The sequence below is a fragment of the Rattus rattus genome, chromosome 3, assembly GCF_011064425.1.
Source record: "Rattus rattus isolate New Zealand chromosome 3, Rrattus_CSIRO_v1, whole genome shotgun sequence".
Taxonomy (NCBI): Eukaryota; Metazoa; Chordata; class Mammalia; order Rodentia; family Muridae; genus Rattus; species Rattus rattus.
The window spans coordinates 43362126-43382500 of NC_046156.1; the positions used below are offsets into that span (position 1 = coordinate 43362126).

Sequence of the window (20375 nt, forward strand, 5' to 3'; positions counted from 1 at the left end):
GACATTATACCTGTACGGCTCATCTTTGGGCAGTCACGTTAGTGAGACCTGATATTACTAGGAGACAGTCTCACAGCTAACCCTCTAGACTGAGACTTTTAATTAAGAACGCATTCTGATTTTGTAGTAACTCTCTAGGGAACATACTCACTATGGGTTAGAATACTTTTTTTAGAATACGTTTTTTTAGAATACTCAAATAGAATCATTGGCTCATCTATGCTGCAAGAATTTATAACTTAAAAAACTCAGTCATGTGAAAACAAATCACTGGTTGGTGGATTTAAGACTGGGATTCGTATGTAATGCCAACTTAGTTTATGGTATGGCTGGAGGCTGTCTGGGCTGACCATGTCTTTCATTATACTAGGAAACTGTCATACCGACCAGTGGATGTTGTTAACTCTTAAGTTTTCCCTTTAGCACATTCTGCGAGGACCAGTGATGTTTGTTATGTCTCTGTCTCTGCTCTACGGCGGGCGTCAGTGTGTGATGGGGCAAGGCTGTGCTTGGGAGAGCTCTGTAGAGCAGACTGGAGTCGGCTCTGGATGCTGCTTGTCCTGGGATCCTCTTGTTCATGTATGTGGGCAGGACTGTATGTATACTCCTGCCCCAGAACCAGGGTCAGGGAGGCCTCAGAGTGCAGATGTGTGGGCATGTCCGCAACCATCTGGTGCAATTACAGAGCTGTGCCTCCCACGGGGATCTGACTATGAGAACTATTTGAAGCATGCTTCTGGAGTCATCTTGTTGTATTTATTTCACCACTGAGAGGCCACAAGTTTAAGGTAGCCAGATTCCTTCCTGGCCACTACAGCTGCTAGTGGGGTGGGACCCAGGGGTTCCTCATGTGCTAAGAAAGCACACTCATTGCTGTTTACAGACAGTCTGCTAAGCCTTTAAGACTTGTAAGGTTCCCCTCTCCCAAACAATTATGTTTTTTCCATTCCTCTTTAATTATCGTTTGGATTATTCCTTTCCTTTCTCTGCTTTCTTTCTCTGTGTCTTTGCGTGTTTTGGTTTTTGCTCTCCTGATACTGGGTCTCACTGTAGTTCTGGTGGCCTGGAACTCATAGCAGAGCTCTTGCCTCAGCTCTCCAAGTGCTGGGATTATAGACTACTTCTCTCCCTCCTCCTCCTCCTCCTCCTCCTCCTCCTCTCAAACCATTTGAGGTGTGGTCTCTATAATTATCATGGTTTGTGATGTTCCGCCAACATAGGAGTGTCCAAAACCAAACAGGCCAGGTTTGGTCCTGTGGCCAATTTCTGATTGTGAAGGCATTTTTCTTCCTCATTTCGTAATGTGATCGCTCTTGCATTTCTCTTCTTGCAATGTCTGGTCATCTTTCTCAACCTTTCTTGTAAGCCTCCCCCCCACCCTTTGCCTACCCTGAAACCCTGATGTTATAGGCCTCTTGATTTCTGTGAACACATGCTTTCTCTGGTTCAAGACCACTGACTTTTAAGTGGCAATAACAACGTGTATACTGCTGTTCCCAGGCTTTATATCTTGAGCATTAAAACGACATCAGCAAGCAAACTGGATTTTCACATCCTGTGGTTAAGTCTACTGTGAGATAGTGGACCGTGCCAGGAAACTTGGTAAGGCTGAGTTGGTTCAGAAACCCCGGCACCTCATATGTGAGGATGGTAGGTGTTTCCTGTACCCCCAACCACATTTCTGGTCTGGAACACATGACCACAGCACCCTACATGAAGAACCAGACATGTAGACAGAACAGAGTTCTACATGATAATGAAGTATCTAGATGGGCCCGGAGGGTTTAGCCAATAAATTTCCCTTCCCAGACATTCCTTCCTGCAAATTGTATTTAATCTCTGGCCACCCTGAGGAGGGGGTATGCACCTATTCCGAACGATGAACAATTAATAAACAGTTTGGAACCAAGGACTGTCTTTCTCATCAAGAACCTTTGTGGGGAAGTCTTTTGTACAGACCCTCCACCCAAGTCTCCTGCAGAAGGCCCCTCCACGCGCTCCCAGACGCTCACCGCTAAGCTAAGCTGGAGCTCAGCCCCTGGGACCCCTCTGTTCCTGACTGGATGCCCCGGAGTTAGGGAGCCCCAGCTGTGGCCTCAGCCTGCGTTGTTTGTCACCCAGGCTGGGGTCCCCATCTTAGGTTGCGTTTTCCCATCCCCTGAGCAGTGCATCAGCGCTTCTTGTAAGCCCATCACCCTACAGCAGCGTAGGGTAAAATGCAGCCTAGCGTTCTGCAGTTCGTCTGCACCGCGGAGTTCCCTTATCTCAGCAGAGAGGTGGAACGCAGAACCACGGTCTGCAGAGGTGCTCGCCGGCCTGGACTGTTGGAATCGTCTCTCAGATATCCCCACCATATCTCTCTCTCTTGCCCACGTTTGCCTTCCTTATTGTCTTGGTACCACTGTGCCTCTCACTTCCAGGTGTTACTAGTTAGGGGGCACAGTCAATCCCCATCGCATCCCCCCTTTCTTCCACCACGCTCTCATTCAACAGTCGAACCAAAGCAACAATCTGGAGTCCGATGATTATCCAGCACCAATGGGCATGGAAACTTAATTTTACCCCAGCAGCTCAAATATTGACCGTGCTTTAAGCTCACAAAGGGCCCAGCTTCGCGGCATGGTTTGTATTGATTGGTAAAGCTGTCCTGTCAGTGTGAATTTATTAATTCAGAGGTTAAGGAAAGTGCAAAAGCATCTTTAAAATGAATGTTTGAAAAGACCTTCAAGTTTTCGCCTTAGTTTTTGAAGCACCCTTTCTGCCGGCCTCCTGGTGGATGCCCATCTTGAATGGTGTACGGCAAATGTAGGGCCGTTTGTCCTCAATGAGAAAGTGGAGATGGCCGCGGCTCCTTCCTCCTGGGCTTATTATGGGAATAAATGGGCCACATAGTGTGCCGTTCTGCAGCGCGGCAGTGTAGGTCATGTTTGCCTTCTTCATAACCGATACTCGCCAATCCCAAATAAAAGCACCCAGACTCCCTTTTATTATCTTGTGCATAGCAACAAGTCACAGGTTTTTTCTTTTAAAGATTTATTTATTTTTATGTGCATTGATGTTTTTGCCCACATATATGTCTGTGCGAGGGTGTTGGATCCCCTGAACTGGAGTTACAGACAGTTACAAACTGCCATATGGTTGCTGGGAATTGAACCCAGGGCCTGTGGAAGAGAGGCCAGTGCTCTTAACTGCTGGACCATCTCTCCGGCCCAAAGTTACAGTTCTTAATGTATGCTTTCTTGGAAACCATGCATGGTAGAGTGATGGAAAACACATATTGCTACAGCTGGTATTGGTTGTCTCGCCATCGGTCCCAAGGACTTTGTGAATACCGTGGAGCTATGAAAATGTTTGTGCTTTTTGTGACCAGTACACCACAGACATCAGAGAAATCGATGCTTTAGAGTCAAATCCCACGTTAGGAACAGCAGCGTAGCTGTTCAAGGGGGATGTGAACTGGAGAATCTCACAGTTTGGTGAGTTCCAGTATCTAAACACATCCATCTAAGAATGAGGCGTTTACCTTGTACTGTAGATGATCTGGAGATTTTCTCGATGGCGTTTGATGGGTAGGGAGCTTTACATCAGACAGTGCTAAACCAACCTTCATGTCTCATGCCCGCTTACCTGTTTCTTTACAAAATGTGGCAGGGTTGGAAAGTACCTAAAGTTCCTGCCTGACTAGATTCTTTGAAGTTTAATTAGGACAAGAGATTTGTGTCATCTTAAATAGTCTGTCATCGACATGTTAGCATTTGTAGAAATCACCATAAAAGGGGCACAGATATAAAGTAACTTTTAGTCGCCTGATGTAACTGTCATCCTCTTGAGGCTTACTGCCTCTGCCTGCTAACTTAGGCCTAGGCCTGGAAATTTCTAGCCTCCATACAGTGTACATACATAAGTGTAGAATGCTTTCAGCCTGTGAGAATTACTGCTGAACAAGCTCACCCCTTCCTAGTTCTCTCTGAACTCTGGCTGGCTGATTCAACTCAGCTCTTCTGGTTCCAACTCCTCTCCAAGTCGATGGATTCAATTTTTCTTTCCTCTCATCCTCTCCTGAGTTGCTCTGCTTGGCCTCAAAATAACTTTGGCAATCTGTTCTACTCTTCCGGCTCCTTCTCGTTCTCTGGCCCACTCTGTTCTGACCTGTTTTCTAGATTGTTCTCTCTTCAACCTGTAAAACTCTCCCAGTGAACTGCCCCTTTCTTCTGTCTGCACTGTTCCTCAAGCCGCTTTCCTTTCCTCTCTCTCCCCCTGAGAGCTGGGCAGATCCCGTTCTATCAACTCTTTCTCTGATTCACTATTGTCTGCCGCTCAACTAGACATAACTTTCAAATATGGGCAAATATTACAGATGGTTGTGAGCCACCCTGTGGTTGCTGAGAATTGAACTCAGGACCTCTGGAAGAACAGCCAGTGCTCTTAACCACTGAGCCATCTCCCTCGCTCCCAGAGTCATCTTTTATAGTAATATTAAGTCAGTTAAAAGCTGTGACTTTCTTTCAGATTTAAATCTAAGATCTTATGGTTTAATTCTACCAACGTTTCCTAAACAGAGTCAGATATTATCCACTTTTTTTTTTTTATCATTTTAGGTAGGAAGGTTTATAAACACAATTCTGTTGGCTCTGTGAGTGAATTTATCTTGCTGGTAAATTACAGCGAGTTCATCTCACTGCCTCTGTCATATGATCAATTATGAAAGGTTACTATTTAACCAGACAGATATCTACAATCAAAATGAACAGATGTAAAGTGGTCAAGGATACAGAAATAGTGAACAGAGAAGGCCACTGCCTTCTACGGTTGATAAGGATCTGCTTTTGTCTTTTGATAATTGCAGCTCATGTTTATTCTTGATCTTCTAAAGTATGAAGTAAAGGGGTCTATCGGACCATTCGTTTCGATTGTTTAATTTAAACCAGCAACTGTTTAGTCCCTAGCAGAAAGTCAGACATTTGATTCTTTATTCCAATTGTTATAAAGAGAAGTCTACACGTCTGCAGATGCCTCTCTAGGATTTTTAGGGTGCTGTAAAGAGATTTTGTTTATTATCATTGGGTTACTATAGTGGATACACATTCAAGATATCTTAGAAAGGTTGTTTTTAAATACCTTTTTTTTTTTTAATGGTTGGAAAGATAGAGCTGTGTTTTAGGAATAGAAATCGGCCAGTCAAGTTTTGATTTTCATGGACGTGGCAATGGATAATAGAAACGAGGTTGTGGTTCTGATTGCCTTGATGTTCTAGCGTATTTAATACGTTTATTTTGTACTTACTGAAGAGTGCAAACTCTAATCGGCTTGGATGCCTACCAGGGAGGCCCTCATCATAAGCCAGAGGAAGTGTTCTGTACACGGAAACTTGTTGCTTTCCTGATGAAGATGGAGACTTGGGCCAGGGGTGGAGTTGGGTGCAGAGGTGTGAATATTTTTTAATGCATGACATAGAAGTCTCCTGGTCACTGGCAAAACCTTGGGTGTAACCCTATCCTTGTCCCAGTCCGGATGAGTTAGTAGCACAAGGACAAGGAAGAAAATGAGGAAGGGAGGAGGTCCTGGAATGTGGGAGGTGAGCCATTTCTGGGTCTGTAGGCCTTTTCTGATGAGCACTTGGAGTTTGTTGACCAAAGGTTGACAATTATTAGTCAGCCGCCCAGCAGATACATCTTATTTGGGTTCATAGGATTTACAAACTTGTTTAAAGATAGTCAACGTTCAAATAAGATCTCAGTGGAAAGTCTATTTGGAAGGTCAGACCGAGTAAGCCACCCTTCCGGGGTGACCAGTTAGCCGGGGCTAGAAGCACCTGCCTCTCATGCCAGCCTTGTTTTGGGCTTGGTGCCCCCTGCAGGCGACTGTGGCTGAGAGGTCTATGGTGCCTCATCCCTCCTTCCTGCCCTTTGCCCGTCTTTAAACCAGCATCGATTGTAGGCATAAATACTCCAACAACAACAACAACCAGGAAAAAAGTGAATGTGTTTGCTGTGATCCGGATATTTATAGTGTTTTCATCATTTAAGGCCTCCCAACCTTGTTCGTGAATGTGCTTATATTTCCTGTTTTCTCAACCTATTTTTTTTTTATGGAATAAAATTTTCATCTTATTTCATTGTAGACTGACCAGGAGACAAGTTTACTTTAAGACGAATAGCCTTCTCATACAGTCTATATTTTTCGTCATCTGAGTAGAAACTTTCCTTAAATGAGGTGACTCTCTAAATAGTGTTTTATATAAAAGGCGCATCTTGAAACTTATATTAGTTTCCCTTCATGTAAGTCTCATTAATCTAGTACCCATAGTGGGGTAAGTTATTTGTAAGGACTTCCTAAACGTATAAATATTATGAACTATTTTTCTTTTCTTTTTCCATAAAACTCTGCCAGCGAGTTGAAAATGGGGACTTCAACTGGATCGTTCCAGGAAAATTTTTAGCATTTAGTGGACCACATCCTAAAAGCAAAATTGAAAATGGTAAGTTGTTTTTTCCTTTGCCACTAAACATTAATTATAGTTCACTTTCATTATGTTCTCCATAATTTATTTCATGTACAATTCATTTCCTTCGCTAATATCCGTTAAGGGATATTTATTCATAATTTTCAAAATTGAACAGTTTCAACTTGTGTTTTAAATGCTAAACTTCTAGTGTGTTTTATTTTCTTTTGCTTTTTAAAAGCATGTCTACTTTATTTTTAATTATGTGTACATGTGTACTTGTATGTGTGTGTTCATGAGTGTGTGTATGTGTGCATGTGGTATGTCATGGATAGTATGCACGAGGAGTTGCCTACAGAGGTCATAAGAGGCCATCAGATTCCCTGGAGCTGTGAGTTGCAGGCAGTTGTGAGCTGTTTAACTTGGGTGCTGGGAACCCAACTTTGTTCTGCTGTAAGAGCAGCCCACACTCTTAACTTTTGAACGGTCTCTCCAACTACTTGAGACCCCGTTTTCAGACGCAGGCTTTCAGGCTGCTGTAAACGAAGCATGATTCACATTCACTGATATGCGAGGCTTAAGAAGGATCCAAGACAGAGCCTGGCCAAACTCTAGCAGGCACACGCACCTGCAGCAGTTTTGTTTTGGACTGTGGTAGCTAGAATCTTGATGCTTAACTAGAGCCGTGGTTCTCAACCTTCCTAATGCTGTGACCCTGCAATACAGTTCCTCATGCTGCAGTGACCCCCTCCAAACACAAAATTATTCCATTGCTACTTCACAACTGTAATTTTGCTGCTGTTATGAATGGTAATGTATATATCTGATATGAGCCCTGTGAGACAGACGGCCATCAGACCCTTAAGGGAGCCTCAACCCACAGGTTGAGAACCGCTGGGCTAGAGTCTCTGTCTTAAGAGGTGTTGTTTTCCAGAAGTCCCATAATTTCTGTAGAGAATTTGAACTTTGTAAATACTTTTTTGAGCTTAGAATAATTTTCTAGTAGGATTAACAATTTTGATCTAGTTATAATGAGTACTTGGGATATTTTATTTTGAGAAACCCCATAGTCTGAGAGAGATGAGAGGGATTTCTTAGTAGAAAGGCCGAAGGTTCTTTATTTTTTAAAAAAACATTTTTATGTTTATTTCACAATTTCATATGTATATACACAATGTATCTTGGTCATATTTGACTTCTAATTTGACTTTAGCTCCCCTTAAGCCCCTCGCCCATACTTTCCTTCATATTCATGTCCTTTTTGTTAAAAAACAAAAACAAAACCAGTAAAACCTCACTGAGTCTGATTTGGGCTGCCTGTTTGCACTGGTGCAGGCCCATGCAAGAAAGCAGGGGCAACAGCAACGTTTGTTAGCCATACCCCAAAGACAGATGACTCCTCCCACCACTAACCTCCATCAATTTCCAATAGTTCCTCAGTTAAGGATGGGGCCTTAAGAGCTCCTCTCCCATCCATGCTGAAATGCTGACTAGCTTGATCTTCCGGTAGTCTTGAGCCGGTAGCTACAGCCACCACGAGTTCATGAGCGCAACAACCATGCCATGTCTAGGAGACAGCATTTTACAGCTCTCCTCTCCAGCCACAGCTTCTCTGACCCAGGCTGAGAGAAGCACCCATTTATGGACACGAACACATATTTAGAAGGCAGTTTGACAAAATGTCCACTTAGCAAAATGGATCCCCCCACCTCCCAGGGCCCATGACCTCCCCAGTCATAGGCTTTTGATTCAGTTTACAGTACCAGGCATAGATTCTCTCTTGTGGAAAAGACCAAAAAATCAATCAGAAAGGTATTGGCTGTCCCCATCTAGTCAGCCACACACAGTGGGCACATCTTGCTGGACAGGCTAGTATTGTCACTCAGCTGGGTAAGACTGTTGACAACTTTTCTCCCTCAGTAGCCTGCATCTTCTGATGCAGTGAGACCTAGCCAGCAGGGAGGAAGTTTCCTGGTCAGTTCCTGTGTCCTTTATCCAAAGTGTGTTGTGTCATCGGCAATAGGGTCTTATGGTCTAGCTATGGTGGATAGTTAAGGAGAAGATGAGATTTTAAAAATAATGATCAGATAGCTGCTGATAGGAGGAGAAGCCAAAGAAGACCAGTGATTGTGGGACCCGGCAGAAAGTGTTATGTGAGTCTTAAGGCTGTGTTTGTGTGAACAGAGGTCAACCAGGGCACTCATGGAACCTCCTTGACTCATGTAGTTTTGGCAGCAGGGAAAGAGCAGTCTTTATTTTTCTAAATAAATTTGAATTGATTAAGGAATTATAACTATAGAATGAAATGTGTATTTTGGATTTTAGATTTCAAAACCATTCCTTTGATGGACAATGCTAATATTCTCTCTCTCTCTCTCTCTCTCTCTCTCTCTCTCTCTCACACACACACACACACACACACACACACACACACACACACACACACTTCAGAGTTGGAGGGTAGCTTGAGACAGAATCCCAGAAATTCAAAGTGTTTGTTTGTCCATTTAATGAGCGAAGCCTTGTAGGCAGATTGAGGCCTGGCTACCTGTCCTTACTAGTTGTGGAACTTGCAGTGAGTGTCCTCCCTTCTGTAAGCATCAGTTCCCTTGTATCCCCATTGAAGGAACAGATGCACATCTTGGGCAGCTAGTGAGGGCAGGATTAGAGATAAGGATGAAGGGCCTTAGGGTGGCAGGTCCCTCGGCAGCTACACAATTGTATTTTTATCACGATGAGCTGCCTACCACAGCATCGTTCACAGACTAGTCATTTCACTCAGCTTTCCCCCCACTTCCCCAACTTTAAAACAAGGGGCTGGGAAGAACTGAATTGAAATCTCTTAGCTCTGAAGTTGTTCCATTAGCCTGTTCTTTAGCTCCTCTGGGTCCTGTGCTTCAACGACGCCATGTCTCCACCTAGTGGCAAGATGGAGTAAGGGTTGAGTGAGCGACCAGTCAACCCTGGGTGGACTGGTAGAGTTCCAGGAAATGGCATTGCTAAGTCTCATTAGTCCCTCACAAGTATCGGAACACGACGGTAACGCCGCTTCCACACACGTGTTGAGAGGTCATAGGACATTTGGATGATTTTTCTTGGTTTTAATTAATTCAAAGTCTTTTTATTTTTTAGAAAAATTCGGCCTGTTCTCTTATTTGGTGTCCTGATAAATAGAATGACGTTGAGCCTTACCTGAAATAATCACCCGCACAGGTGCTAGAGTTTGAGTTACAGGGTTTAAACGCTGGTTAGCTACGTGAGCATGGACTAGGAAGCTATCCAGGCGTTATTCTGTGACAGTGTGGTTTAATGAGATAACCCATTTAGGGTACTTTCGTGCCTGGGGGCATAGCAAGTGATCAATAGAATTAGGTATTAGTGCTGTCATCATCATCATCTCAATGTCCTGGTACCACATGTTTACAAGTATTGCCCCAGGCTCTTTCTCAGAAGATACCCATGCTTTCTCTTACAGTTTAGGCGTATTAGCTCAACCCCAGACTTACTCCTCATGGACACTCATGTATAAACAGTCTCTCACCTTGGTGGTAAAGGGGACCAGATGGGCATCAAACCAGGCAGGGGCCCTTGTAAGGTTCAACGAATGCTAGAAACCTGAGGTAGAGGCTCTGAGTAGCTGCCACAGCCAAGCAGGGCTTCCCACAACTCGGAGCCTGTGCCTTAGGAATTCCCCATATGGTACAAAAGCTTTTCTATTTCCTCACAGCAACCACGGTCATTTCCCCCTTTGTCCTATGAGTCTGTTGGGAAATTATCCTACCAAGGAAACCAACTAGGAAAACAGACTTGGGTTTTGTAAGTAGAAAAGTGTGTTTTCTCCCTGTGTGTATAAATTGCCATGTCCACACAGGAGATGTGGAGTAAACCTCCTGTAACCTCTTTGTTAAAATGCAGCCAGGCTGGGATTAGTAAATCTTCCAGTCTCACCTCTGTCTTTTGTTGATATCCAGGCATCCCAGCTAGTGCTCTCCTGTCCTTGCAGTCGGGAGAGCCAATGCTGGTAAGTGAACTAAAGCGCCATCTATCGGCTGTGTGGGGTAGCGCTCAAACGGCAAGAGAAGGCTGGAGAACTAGAAAACAGGCAGTAGCCAGAAACAGCGTATCTGCAGGGTCCACATAGAACAGGGCCCATGCCAGAAGGAATTTTTATTTACTCATTTAAAATTTTATTCATTTAATTAAAAAATAGCATACACAGTCTTCGATATCATTATGGTATTTTTGAAAGAAGTGTGTTTAAGTCGAGTCTCCTCCCCATCATCCCTCCCACTACCTGATACCCCAGCCCTCCACCATCCCTCCCACTGCCAACCCTCTCTTGTTACCCCTTTAGTGATTCTGACTTTCATGTCAGCATGCCCCTCTTTGCCCCGCTCCCTTAGCATCAGCTCCTCTTTCTCCCCTCTCTTGCTCTCATAGTTTTCTAGGCTTTATTTGTGACTACACCCATTTCTATACGTACATGTATACATTACAAGCTAGGATCCACAGATGAAAGGAAACATGTGGGTTTTGTCTTTCTGAGTTTGGGTCACTTCACTTAATACTATACATTCCAGATCCATCCATTTTTCCCTCCTGGGAAATTTCACTTTCTTTGCAGCTGAGTAGCTTCCCATTGTGAATTGGTTCCACATTTTCATTATCCACTCAGTTCATGGACATCTAAGCTGGCTCCAAATCCTTTCTTCTATGAATAGGGCAGCAATAAATAGGACGTATAGCTATCTGTGTGGTAGGGTCGGAGTCCTTTGGATATGTTCGAGAGTGGTACACTAGTTCATACGGTCCATCTTTTTTTTTTAATGTTTTGAGTAATCTCCATGTGGATTTCTACAATGGCTGGACTAGCTTGTACCTCACCCACAGCGAGTAAGGGTTTCACTTTCCATACATCTCCAACAGCATCTGTCGTTGGAGGTCTTGATGTTAGTCGTTCAGGGGGAATTCAGTACAGGGAGTTTGTTACGGGGAGACTAACCAATAAGACAGCCATGACGGGTGCAGAGGGTCATGGAGAAGGTAGTGGGGTCCCTTTGAGGCTGAGGGACGAAAGAAGCGAAGGGGAGTTGGGAGGACTGAGGCCCATGGGAGAAGAGCGTCTGCTGGTCCTCAGAGCTCTGAAGGGAACGCCAACTGCTGTGCAGATCTGGGGCTTGAGGAGTAGAGACCCAGGGGCTCTGCTGTTGGGAAGATGTCTGGTCGGTTCAAGGCATGCCAAGTCAAGATGGGCGTTCTAGTTAAAGTGCTGACAGACGGGAAGTTGTCCTGTCATCTTTCCTACTTTGAGAGCAAACAGGAAAGATGGTAGAAAGGTAGTCCGCATGGAGTAGTACTAGGTGGACCCAGAGTTACAAAGACGGAGTTGGAGGCCTGGCTTGGAGCTGAGAGAAAATTTAAAAAAAAAAAAAAAAAAAGACAGGGTGAGCAGGACACGCAGCCAAGAGCACAGTATGGAAACCCTCTAGTTCATTCTGGAGCACATCAACCCTGTGAACTCCTAATGAGGTCACGTCATTTGCCTGGTCTGCCAAGAACCTGCCAGCAACTTGGCGAACCCTGACTAGGTGAATCCTGAATGAGTGATTGGTGGTGACTGGTGTGCTATGAAATTAGTCCTCTTAGCTTCTGGGGCTGCAAGGCAAGGTTTTCAGTGGTCCAGATTCCCAGTGGTCACTTTGGATGGCCTGCCAAGAGTAGATCAGTAACCCAGCTGCCTCTGACGCTCCCAAGAATGTTTGCTTGCTGGGGTTTATGCCAGAGCACCTGGAGACTGTCACCCCAGGTGATGACCAAGAGTTACCCTCTTAACTTAACTCTGAAGTATTTCCCTTGGATGTGTATATATTTATGCTACACAGAATGATTGATTAAAACCATGTACGTACTATGGAGTGGTGGTCATGTTTAACATATGGATCCAGTCCCATGTGCTGTAGGCGACACGCTGTGCGCTAGGACCCTTGATCATATTCCTGTGGTCTAATGGAACCCTTTGACCTCTGTCCCCACAGTTCCCAGCTGTTATTTTTTTTTTCTATTCTTTTTTTTCAGAGCTGGGGACCGAACCCAGGGCCTTGCGCTTGCTAGGCAAGCGCTCTACCACTGAGCCAAATCCCCAACCCCTTCCCAGCTGTTATTTTAAGGAGACCATTTTTAAAGAAATCTTACAAGCGGTGACTCGGACAACGCAAATGATAATCACAACCCTGTCTTACAGGGAGTTGTGCTGTAGTTGTACCTCTAGCTTCGAAAACATCTTAGCTGTAGATGAAATGAATCTATTAGGAGTAATGTTCAAGAAGGAGTATCACTCCAAATCACCCCAGCATGGCTCTGTACACTGGAGTACTTCAGAACTGCCTTTGTTTGGGGGCTCCAAGATTATGCCTCCAGGATTCGGATTCGAGAGGTTGCTGTTTTCGGCGAACTCTTTTCAAAATACAGAGGATTTTTTTTGTGTGTGTAGGTCGTAGCTGCCTCTGGAGTTCATGGGTCAGCTGCTAGTTTGATGGTTCCTCCGTGACCTTTCACACAACACACACACACACACACACACTCTCTCTTTCCTCCTAACTCCATGAGGTTTTAATACTTTGTTGTTTATGCGAGGTGGGATGTGTTTTCTGCTGTTTGCCTGCAGGTTACCCTCTCCACGCTCCTGAAGCCTACTTCCCCTATTTCAAAAAGAACAACGTGACAACAATCGTGAGATTGAATAAAAAGATTTATGAGGCGAAGCGCTTCACAGACGCTGGCTTCGAGCACTACGACCTGTTCTTCATAGATGGCAGCACCCCCAGCGACAACATCGTGCGAAGATTCCTGAACATCTGTGAGAACACGGAGGGGGCCATTGCGGTCCACTGCAAAGGTGTGCTCGAGCTCTCGGGGCCCGCTGTACTGGGGAAGGGATGGCCCGGACCACCTAATAATGAGCAAGGCCTGCGGGTGATAGAACACAGCGGGATGTTTTTCTTTTGTGTAGACAGTTGGAACACGAGCCCATTTTAATAATCCCTTCCCTAAAGAAGGGAAGGATTAATGGACAAGTCATTGCATGCCCTTGTGACTCTTCTGAGTTCATCGACTCTTAACATCATCTATGTTACCTCAACATTGAGGTGTCTGTGCTCCGTAAGACATCTTTCCTTAGGGGACTGTGTCAAGAGGCAAATGTTGGTTCCCTTGTCCCTTTTCCTTTCGGAATTGATCATCCTTTTCTAAATACTCTTCCATCATCTGATATTTAGTGTTTTCCATGTGTGCATTCATGAGTGTGTATGCCAGTTTGACAACTCAATTCTTCCTTAGTCTCTCTCCTATTTTGTATTTTTGAGAGAGGGTCTCTCACTGAAGTGGGAGCTTGCCTTTTTTGTTACACTGACTGGGCGTTGAGTCCCAGGGATTCTCGTCTCTCTACCCTCCCCATTCACGAGCACCTGGATTATATCGGGGTCATTACAGCTTTATTGTGGATACTAGGGCTCAAACCACAAAACCCCATTCTTGCTGAGCAGGTTTACTGACTATCCACTCAATTGTTTTCTTTTAAGGGTCTCTCGGCTCTACCACCCTCACGCTGCCTCTCCCCTAAGTCTTCTGCCTCATAGAATGGAGGGTCTTCTCACCCATTACTTGATGTGGGTTATCTCAGAATTGACCGGAAGACTCTGCTGTGCAAGTGAATACCTTGGCTTCTGGAGTGGGCACTTTGATTCAGAGACCGGTCAGGTAGAGCAAGTGTAGGTCCTTGCTTTAAAAAACATCAAACTGCAGGATTTCCTGTTAATTTTGAGCGTTGCATTAAAGTCAGAAGAAGCTCAGATTCCACTGTAGGTTTTCTAGTTCGGTGATCTTAAGTTCAGCGGAGACAAATCACTCCTTGTAATGGAGCCTCAAGTGTGCCACTTGCAGCTCTTCACAATGCCGCGAGGTGGCGCTGCGCACATTGGCTTTGTGTCCACAAAGGGCTTTTTTTTTTTTTTTTTTTGTTGCATGTTATGCAAATCGGCCAGTAGGTGTTGGGGATGGTACTGTTCTTTTCGTGTGCGGAGCGCTGCTGTAACTGCCTTATTCAGACAGTGTGGCTTTGGTTCTGACAGAAATTAAAATACCATTTTGTAGGCCCTTGTTTCTATGTTTAAGATGTGAGTAGGTGGAGGAACTTTGCTGAACATGTGAGCTGAGAGCAGCGATGCGAAGCTGACTTCTCCCAGCAGCCTGGAAGAGAGGGGAGCGACCCGCACATGCCCCCGATTTAGGGATGGCTCCCCGATTTAGCCAGGCTGCACCCACCGTTGGCGCAGCTCTTCTCTCATCCTTCTTTGGAGGGAAAGACCCTGCCTGGCTTGCAGGACAGTCCTCCTTTTGGGCTGTTAGAAAGGTGCTCCTTGCTCACTCCTTTTCTGCTGGTCTCTCCCTAGGCAGAGAGCTGGCTTCTTCTGAACGTTTCTTTGGCACCCTAAGTTTGTTTTATTGTAACCCTCCCGGTGGGAACCAAAGTACTCTAAATAGAACCTTGTGCCAGCTGAGTTTGACTATCAGGCTGTTGTGGTTATGGACCTCACAAAACTGGATTTTCATGCTGGGAGAAGCCGGCTAGAGGGAGAAATCTCTCTCTCTCTCTCTCTCTCTCTCTCTCTCTCTCTCTCTCTCTCATTTCACATCACTGACAACTTGTCGGGTCACTTCTTTGTTCCTCTCTTCACTACAACACCTTGAATGACTCTCCCTTTCTGTTTTCTTCTCTCAAATGTATCTTTAATCAGAACACTGTGGACCATTGGGTGGCTGAACCTGGATCTTTGTGTGTGTGTGTGTGTGTGTGTGCGTGCGTGCGCGCGCGTGCATGCGTGTAGGGGTTGGGGAGGAGGAAGGGCTGCTTGGGACCCAGCATCTGACCCTAACTCTGGTGACATGGTGGTGTCCTGTACTGTCTGAGGTTGCCCAGATGCAGGACAAGGCCCACCATCCCCATATCTCCTGTGTCAGAACCTGAGAGCCCGTGGATTGTGCCAATGATGCTTTAGTATGGGGTACACCTGTCATCTCTTTTGAAGTTCAGTTTCCTATTTAAACAAAAAAAATAATCATTTTTCCTAGGAGATTAATTTGGCCTTGTCCCTGGTCAGTTTTATTATGACAAAGCTATGTGAATATCATATTTACAAGCTATATTTTGGATCAACTGACTCCATGGAGAAAAAGACATAGCTTTCATTTTTTACTTAAAAGTTTTTCATACGGTATTTTTTTTTATCATGCTTTTCCCCAATTCCTTTCCTATCCTCCTTACCTCCCTACCCATCCAACCTCTTGCTCTCTCTCTCAAAACAAGAAAACAAAAGACAAAAATCAAAACAAACAAAAAACCAATAAGATGAAAAAAAATGCTCAAACGAAAAAAAAACGAAACAAAATCTCCCTAGCTCTAGATGAGACCTGCTCTGGGATGTGGTTAATCTGAACCGGGAGGCTCCCTTGGGAAAATCTGTTTCCCATTGCCAGGAAATAGCTTTTTTGGTTAGGGTTGGGACCCTGTGTCCCCTTCCGTGTCTCAGTGCTGGGACCCTGTGTGGCTTGAACCTGTACAGCCCTTGTGAGTGTTGGCACAGCCTCTGTGAGTTCACATGCGAATCAGTCACTTGCTCCTGCAGCAGATGAATGAGATCCACAGTGGACAATGGGCAGCGACTTTGCAGCACTCAGTCCTGAGTGGGATGTCATTTTACACGCCCCACCCCCACTCCAAGGCTCAGGGATCTAAGGGGAAGCCGAGGTAGAAAGATTGTAAAAGCCAGAGGTGGTGGATGATCCCAAGGAGACAGTGTATTCCAGACAAAGCTTAAATGTAAACACAGTGTCATTTGGCCTCTAAGAACTATTGGGAAAAGAAAACCCTGCGGTTAAAGATTCTTGTTGATATACAGGCTTTCTTTGTACATCGCCTACCTGTGAATGTTTACCTCTTAAGGAATGTATACATATTTTTCCTATGGCAGAGCTGTTTTCCTCCCCATGTTTCCACTGTCACTTTTTTATTTTAAGTGTTTTTTTTTAAGTAAGCTCTCATAGAGGAGTCACGGATCAGGGCGTGTGAGGTGGCTTCCTCCTTTTCCCACTTGTTAAGGCATTCAGGATTCTTCTGTAAGCCTCACACCTTTGGTTTAATTGCAGCTGTTTTGTTTTTAATGGCGTACTTAGCTACCTGGGCTCGCTAATTACTTTGACGTCTGCCCTGATTAAGTCAGCTTAATTTTCTAGAAATTCAAGCAGCACTCAGGGTTTTAATTGAACGAAAGGAGATGGAAGTGAGCCTCCTATCTTTTGTTAAATGAACCCTCCCTGGGGAACAGAGAGGGAATGAAAATGTCATGTGGCAACACACAGTGTCACAGCTCCATTGCAGTGGTACAAAACCCACCACCAGGCCGTGTCTGCAGCCCATAATGCGAGTGATTAAAGGAGTGGCTGGAAATTCCTGGCATTTTCTAGCCCCAATCTTAATCTAAAGAATAGCAACATCGTTACTCAGTTGTGTGCATAGGGGTGCCCTATTGGGAACCAGCAGGACTGGCAGTGTAAGGCATTTGTTCTAAATAGAGCACCCTGCACCTTTGCTGTGCGGTGCCGGGGAGCCCTTTAATTACGGATGCTTTAACATTTTTGTTAAAGTTTTAATAAAAACTTAGTGAAGTATTCCTATGCTGCTCACTGTGGTAAGAGCTCCCAAGGATGGAGTGCTAAGTAGATTCTTTTTATAGACCTAAAATTATAGACTCCTTCTAAAGGGGGGGAGAAGCAACTTCAGTTTCAGAGAAATTCGAACATTCGCAGCACCATCTCTTGGCTGTGAGGAGGAATAGGAAACTGATTGGGGGGGGGGGTTAACCAGGCAGCTCTTTTGCATGAGGAACGGTTGTGGGAGTCTCTAGGAAGAAGCCCCCTCTGCTCTCCAGACAGGGACCCAAACTGGAAACCCCTGAGACCACCTGGCTCTGGTGCCTGCTCCAAGGAGTTCAGCGTGCTCAGTGGCAGCTCTTCCCGCAGTTACGAAAGCCTTGTCAAGTATCCGGAGAGTTATTGTACAGTTTCTTCATAGGAAAGTGAGAGTCCACTGAAGCTATGGTTAACTTTACCCTCTTGTTGATGTTGATGTTTGATCTGTGTCAGAAGGTACTTGAGGTAAATAGGGCACACACACACACACACACACACACACACACACACAGAGACACACACACAGACACACACACACAGACACACACACAGACACACACAGATACACACACACACACACACACACACACACAGACACACACACAGACACACACACAGACACACACAGACACACACAGACACACACAGACACATACACACACACAGACACACACACACAGACACACACAGACACACACACACACACACACAGACACACACACACACAGACACACACACAAATACACACAGACACACACACAGACACAAACACACACTAGACATACACACACCAGATACACACATACACACAGAGACACACACACAGACACACACACAGACATACACACAGACACACACACACAAACACACAGACACTCATACACACACACTTTGTCTACTAACACTGCATGTATGCTTTTTAAGTAGGAAAGGCTAATGGGAAGGCAAGGCGGGCATCTATGGGCGTGAACTTGACTGTCCATGTCCTTCGGATGTCACCTTTGCTGGCCATTTTAAGCAGTGCTGCTATCAAGTGGGCAAACAGCTTGTGCTGGGAAAAATCCTTTTTATTTTTTCCTGCATAACGTACGGATTTCCCATGCAACGTATAAGCCGCTGTAACAGTGCGATTTCATGTAGGCAATTAGAAATAAAATGTCCAGAGATGCTCTGGGAAGCAGTGGTATCAAAAGATGGCCAGTGGGCAGGCTCAGCAGGTCAAGGTGCTTGCTGTTTTCCTGTCCACCCGAGTTTGCTGCTGGGGTCCACACGGTGGAGGAGATAACGGAGTCTTGGCCATTGCTGTCTGACCTCTCTATGCACTCGTACACCACACACCGGTCAATGCAACCTAATTAAAGCAACTATGGAAAACAACGTAAAGACATTCCTTTTCTATTTTTTAATGCTTCTTAAATTGGAGTGGGTTTAAGAATTGGTAAGCAATGATATATATTACACCATTACATGTTATGGCTGTTTTTCAGATCTGATCAAATACTGTGCATGTCATAATACCGGGAGAGTAGATTATCTGCATTATTTGACCAGGGAAAATGCAATATTTTGTTTCTTTTTATTCAAGTCAATGGTTTTATTCATTTATTGTATCACTGGGGATTGAACCTAAAACGTTATGTATGAAAAACAAAGTCTCTACCATTAAGTTACTGCCCTAGTCCTAGACTATTCATAAACAAAGCTATTGACTAGATTTCATATATCTCCCTCCCTCCCCCTCCCTTTTCCAATGAAACCTTTTCATGGATGAATTTCAAGGTCAGAGATTTTAGTCATTTTAAATTCCATTGTGACTCAATCAAGATGTCTGTCTAATCCATCTCTTGCTCCTTATTGATGCCTCCCTGCCCCTCTTGGCCATCTTTGCGCCTCAGCCTCTGCCCATCCATCGCCCCCTCCAGCCAGCAGTCTTCTGCCTCCAGATCCATTTCTTGAATTCGTGTCACTTTCATACCTAAAATGTAGGGCAGCTACATTTCGCCCTTTCCGGTGGTTAGAGAAAAATGTGGATTGGTTCTGTTTCGTGTTGTGTTTTTTTCCCCCTTTTTCTCTGGTATTGGGAATCGAACCAGGGGCGTTGCACATGTTTGCCAGGTGCTTGGCCAATAAACTACATCTCCAGCCTGAAAAATGGATTTCTTTTTTTTAACATGAGAGAAACTGCGTGAGCGGCAGCCATTGCTGCTGTCTTTGCACTAGAATCCAGTGTGCTCTGTGGGCAGGGTAGTGTTTATGTTTTTGTGGATGCACTTGCTACACTTTGCTTTTCTTGTTTCCCTCTCTTTACAGCTGGTCTGGGGAGAACTGGGACTTTGATAGCCTGTTATGTCATGAAACACTACAGGTTCACACACGCTGAAATCATCGCTTGGATCAGAATTTGTCGACCAGGCTCCATCATTGGACCCCAGCAGCATTTCCTGGAAGAGTAAGTGCCCCTTTCCAACGAATGCGTTTCCTTCTCCCCACTGAGCCTTTCAACCCTTGTTCCCTGGCTGTGGACCTGGTTACAAAATGACTGCATTGTTAGAGAAGGTGGTGCTTCTGGTAGACTATTGTTGGCTTGACAGCTAAGGTCTCTGATCTTGTACTTTGTATCTCGTAGATCAGGTGACAGAGGAGCTCCATCATCTCTGCCTACCCTTTTTCTGTCACTTTCTATGCGTGATGTGGCTACAGTGCAATTTTCTATGTCTTCCCACTTGACACTGCTCATTCCTTTCTTTTGCTTGTGTGTCTAAAAGCAGAATGACAAAAAAAAAAAAAAAAACAAAAACTCACAACTGGGGTCAGTCCCTGGGTCAGTCACTGGGTCAGTCCCTGGGTCAGCCCCTGGGTCAGTCACTGGGGTCAGCAGTCACTGGGGTCAGTCACTGGGGTCAGTCACTGGGGTCAGTCACTTGGGTCAGTCACTTGGGTCAGTCACTTGGGTCAGTCACTGGGGTCAGTCACTGGGGTCAGTCCCTGGGTCAGTCACTGGGTCAGCCACTGGGTCAGTCACTGGGGTCAGCCACTGGGTCAGCCACTGGGTCAGTCACTGGGGTCAGCCACTGGGTCAGTAACTGGGTCAGTACCTCAGTCAATCCCTGGGTCGGTCACTGGGTCAGCCCCTGGGTCAGTCACTGGGGTCAGTCACTGGGTCAGTCACTGGGTCAGTCACTGGGTCAGT

General features: G+C 45.1%; 1 protein-coding gene across 3 annotated transcripts in view; it reads left to right on the forward strand.

Moving 5' to 3' along the window:
• The window catches only part of Cdc14a (cell division cycle 14A), a 152688-nt gene that overhangs the window by 83198 nt on the left and 49115 nt on the right, over positions 1-20375 (forward strand). For all 3 annotated transcript variants that reach the window (XM_032897431.1, XM_032897432.1, XM_032897433.1), the window contains 3 exons: positions 6391-6478; positions 13107-13337; positions 19496-19634. In XM_032897431.1, the coding sequence (XP_032753322.1) occupies positions 6391-6478; positions 13107-13337; positions 19496-19634 (458 nt within the window). The remainder of the gene's footprint in view (positions 1-6390; positions 6479-13106; positions 13338-19495; positions 19635-20375) is intronic.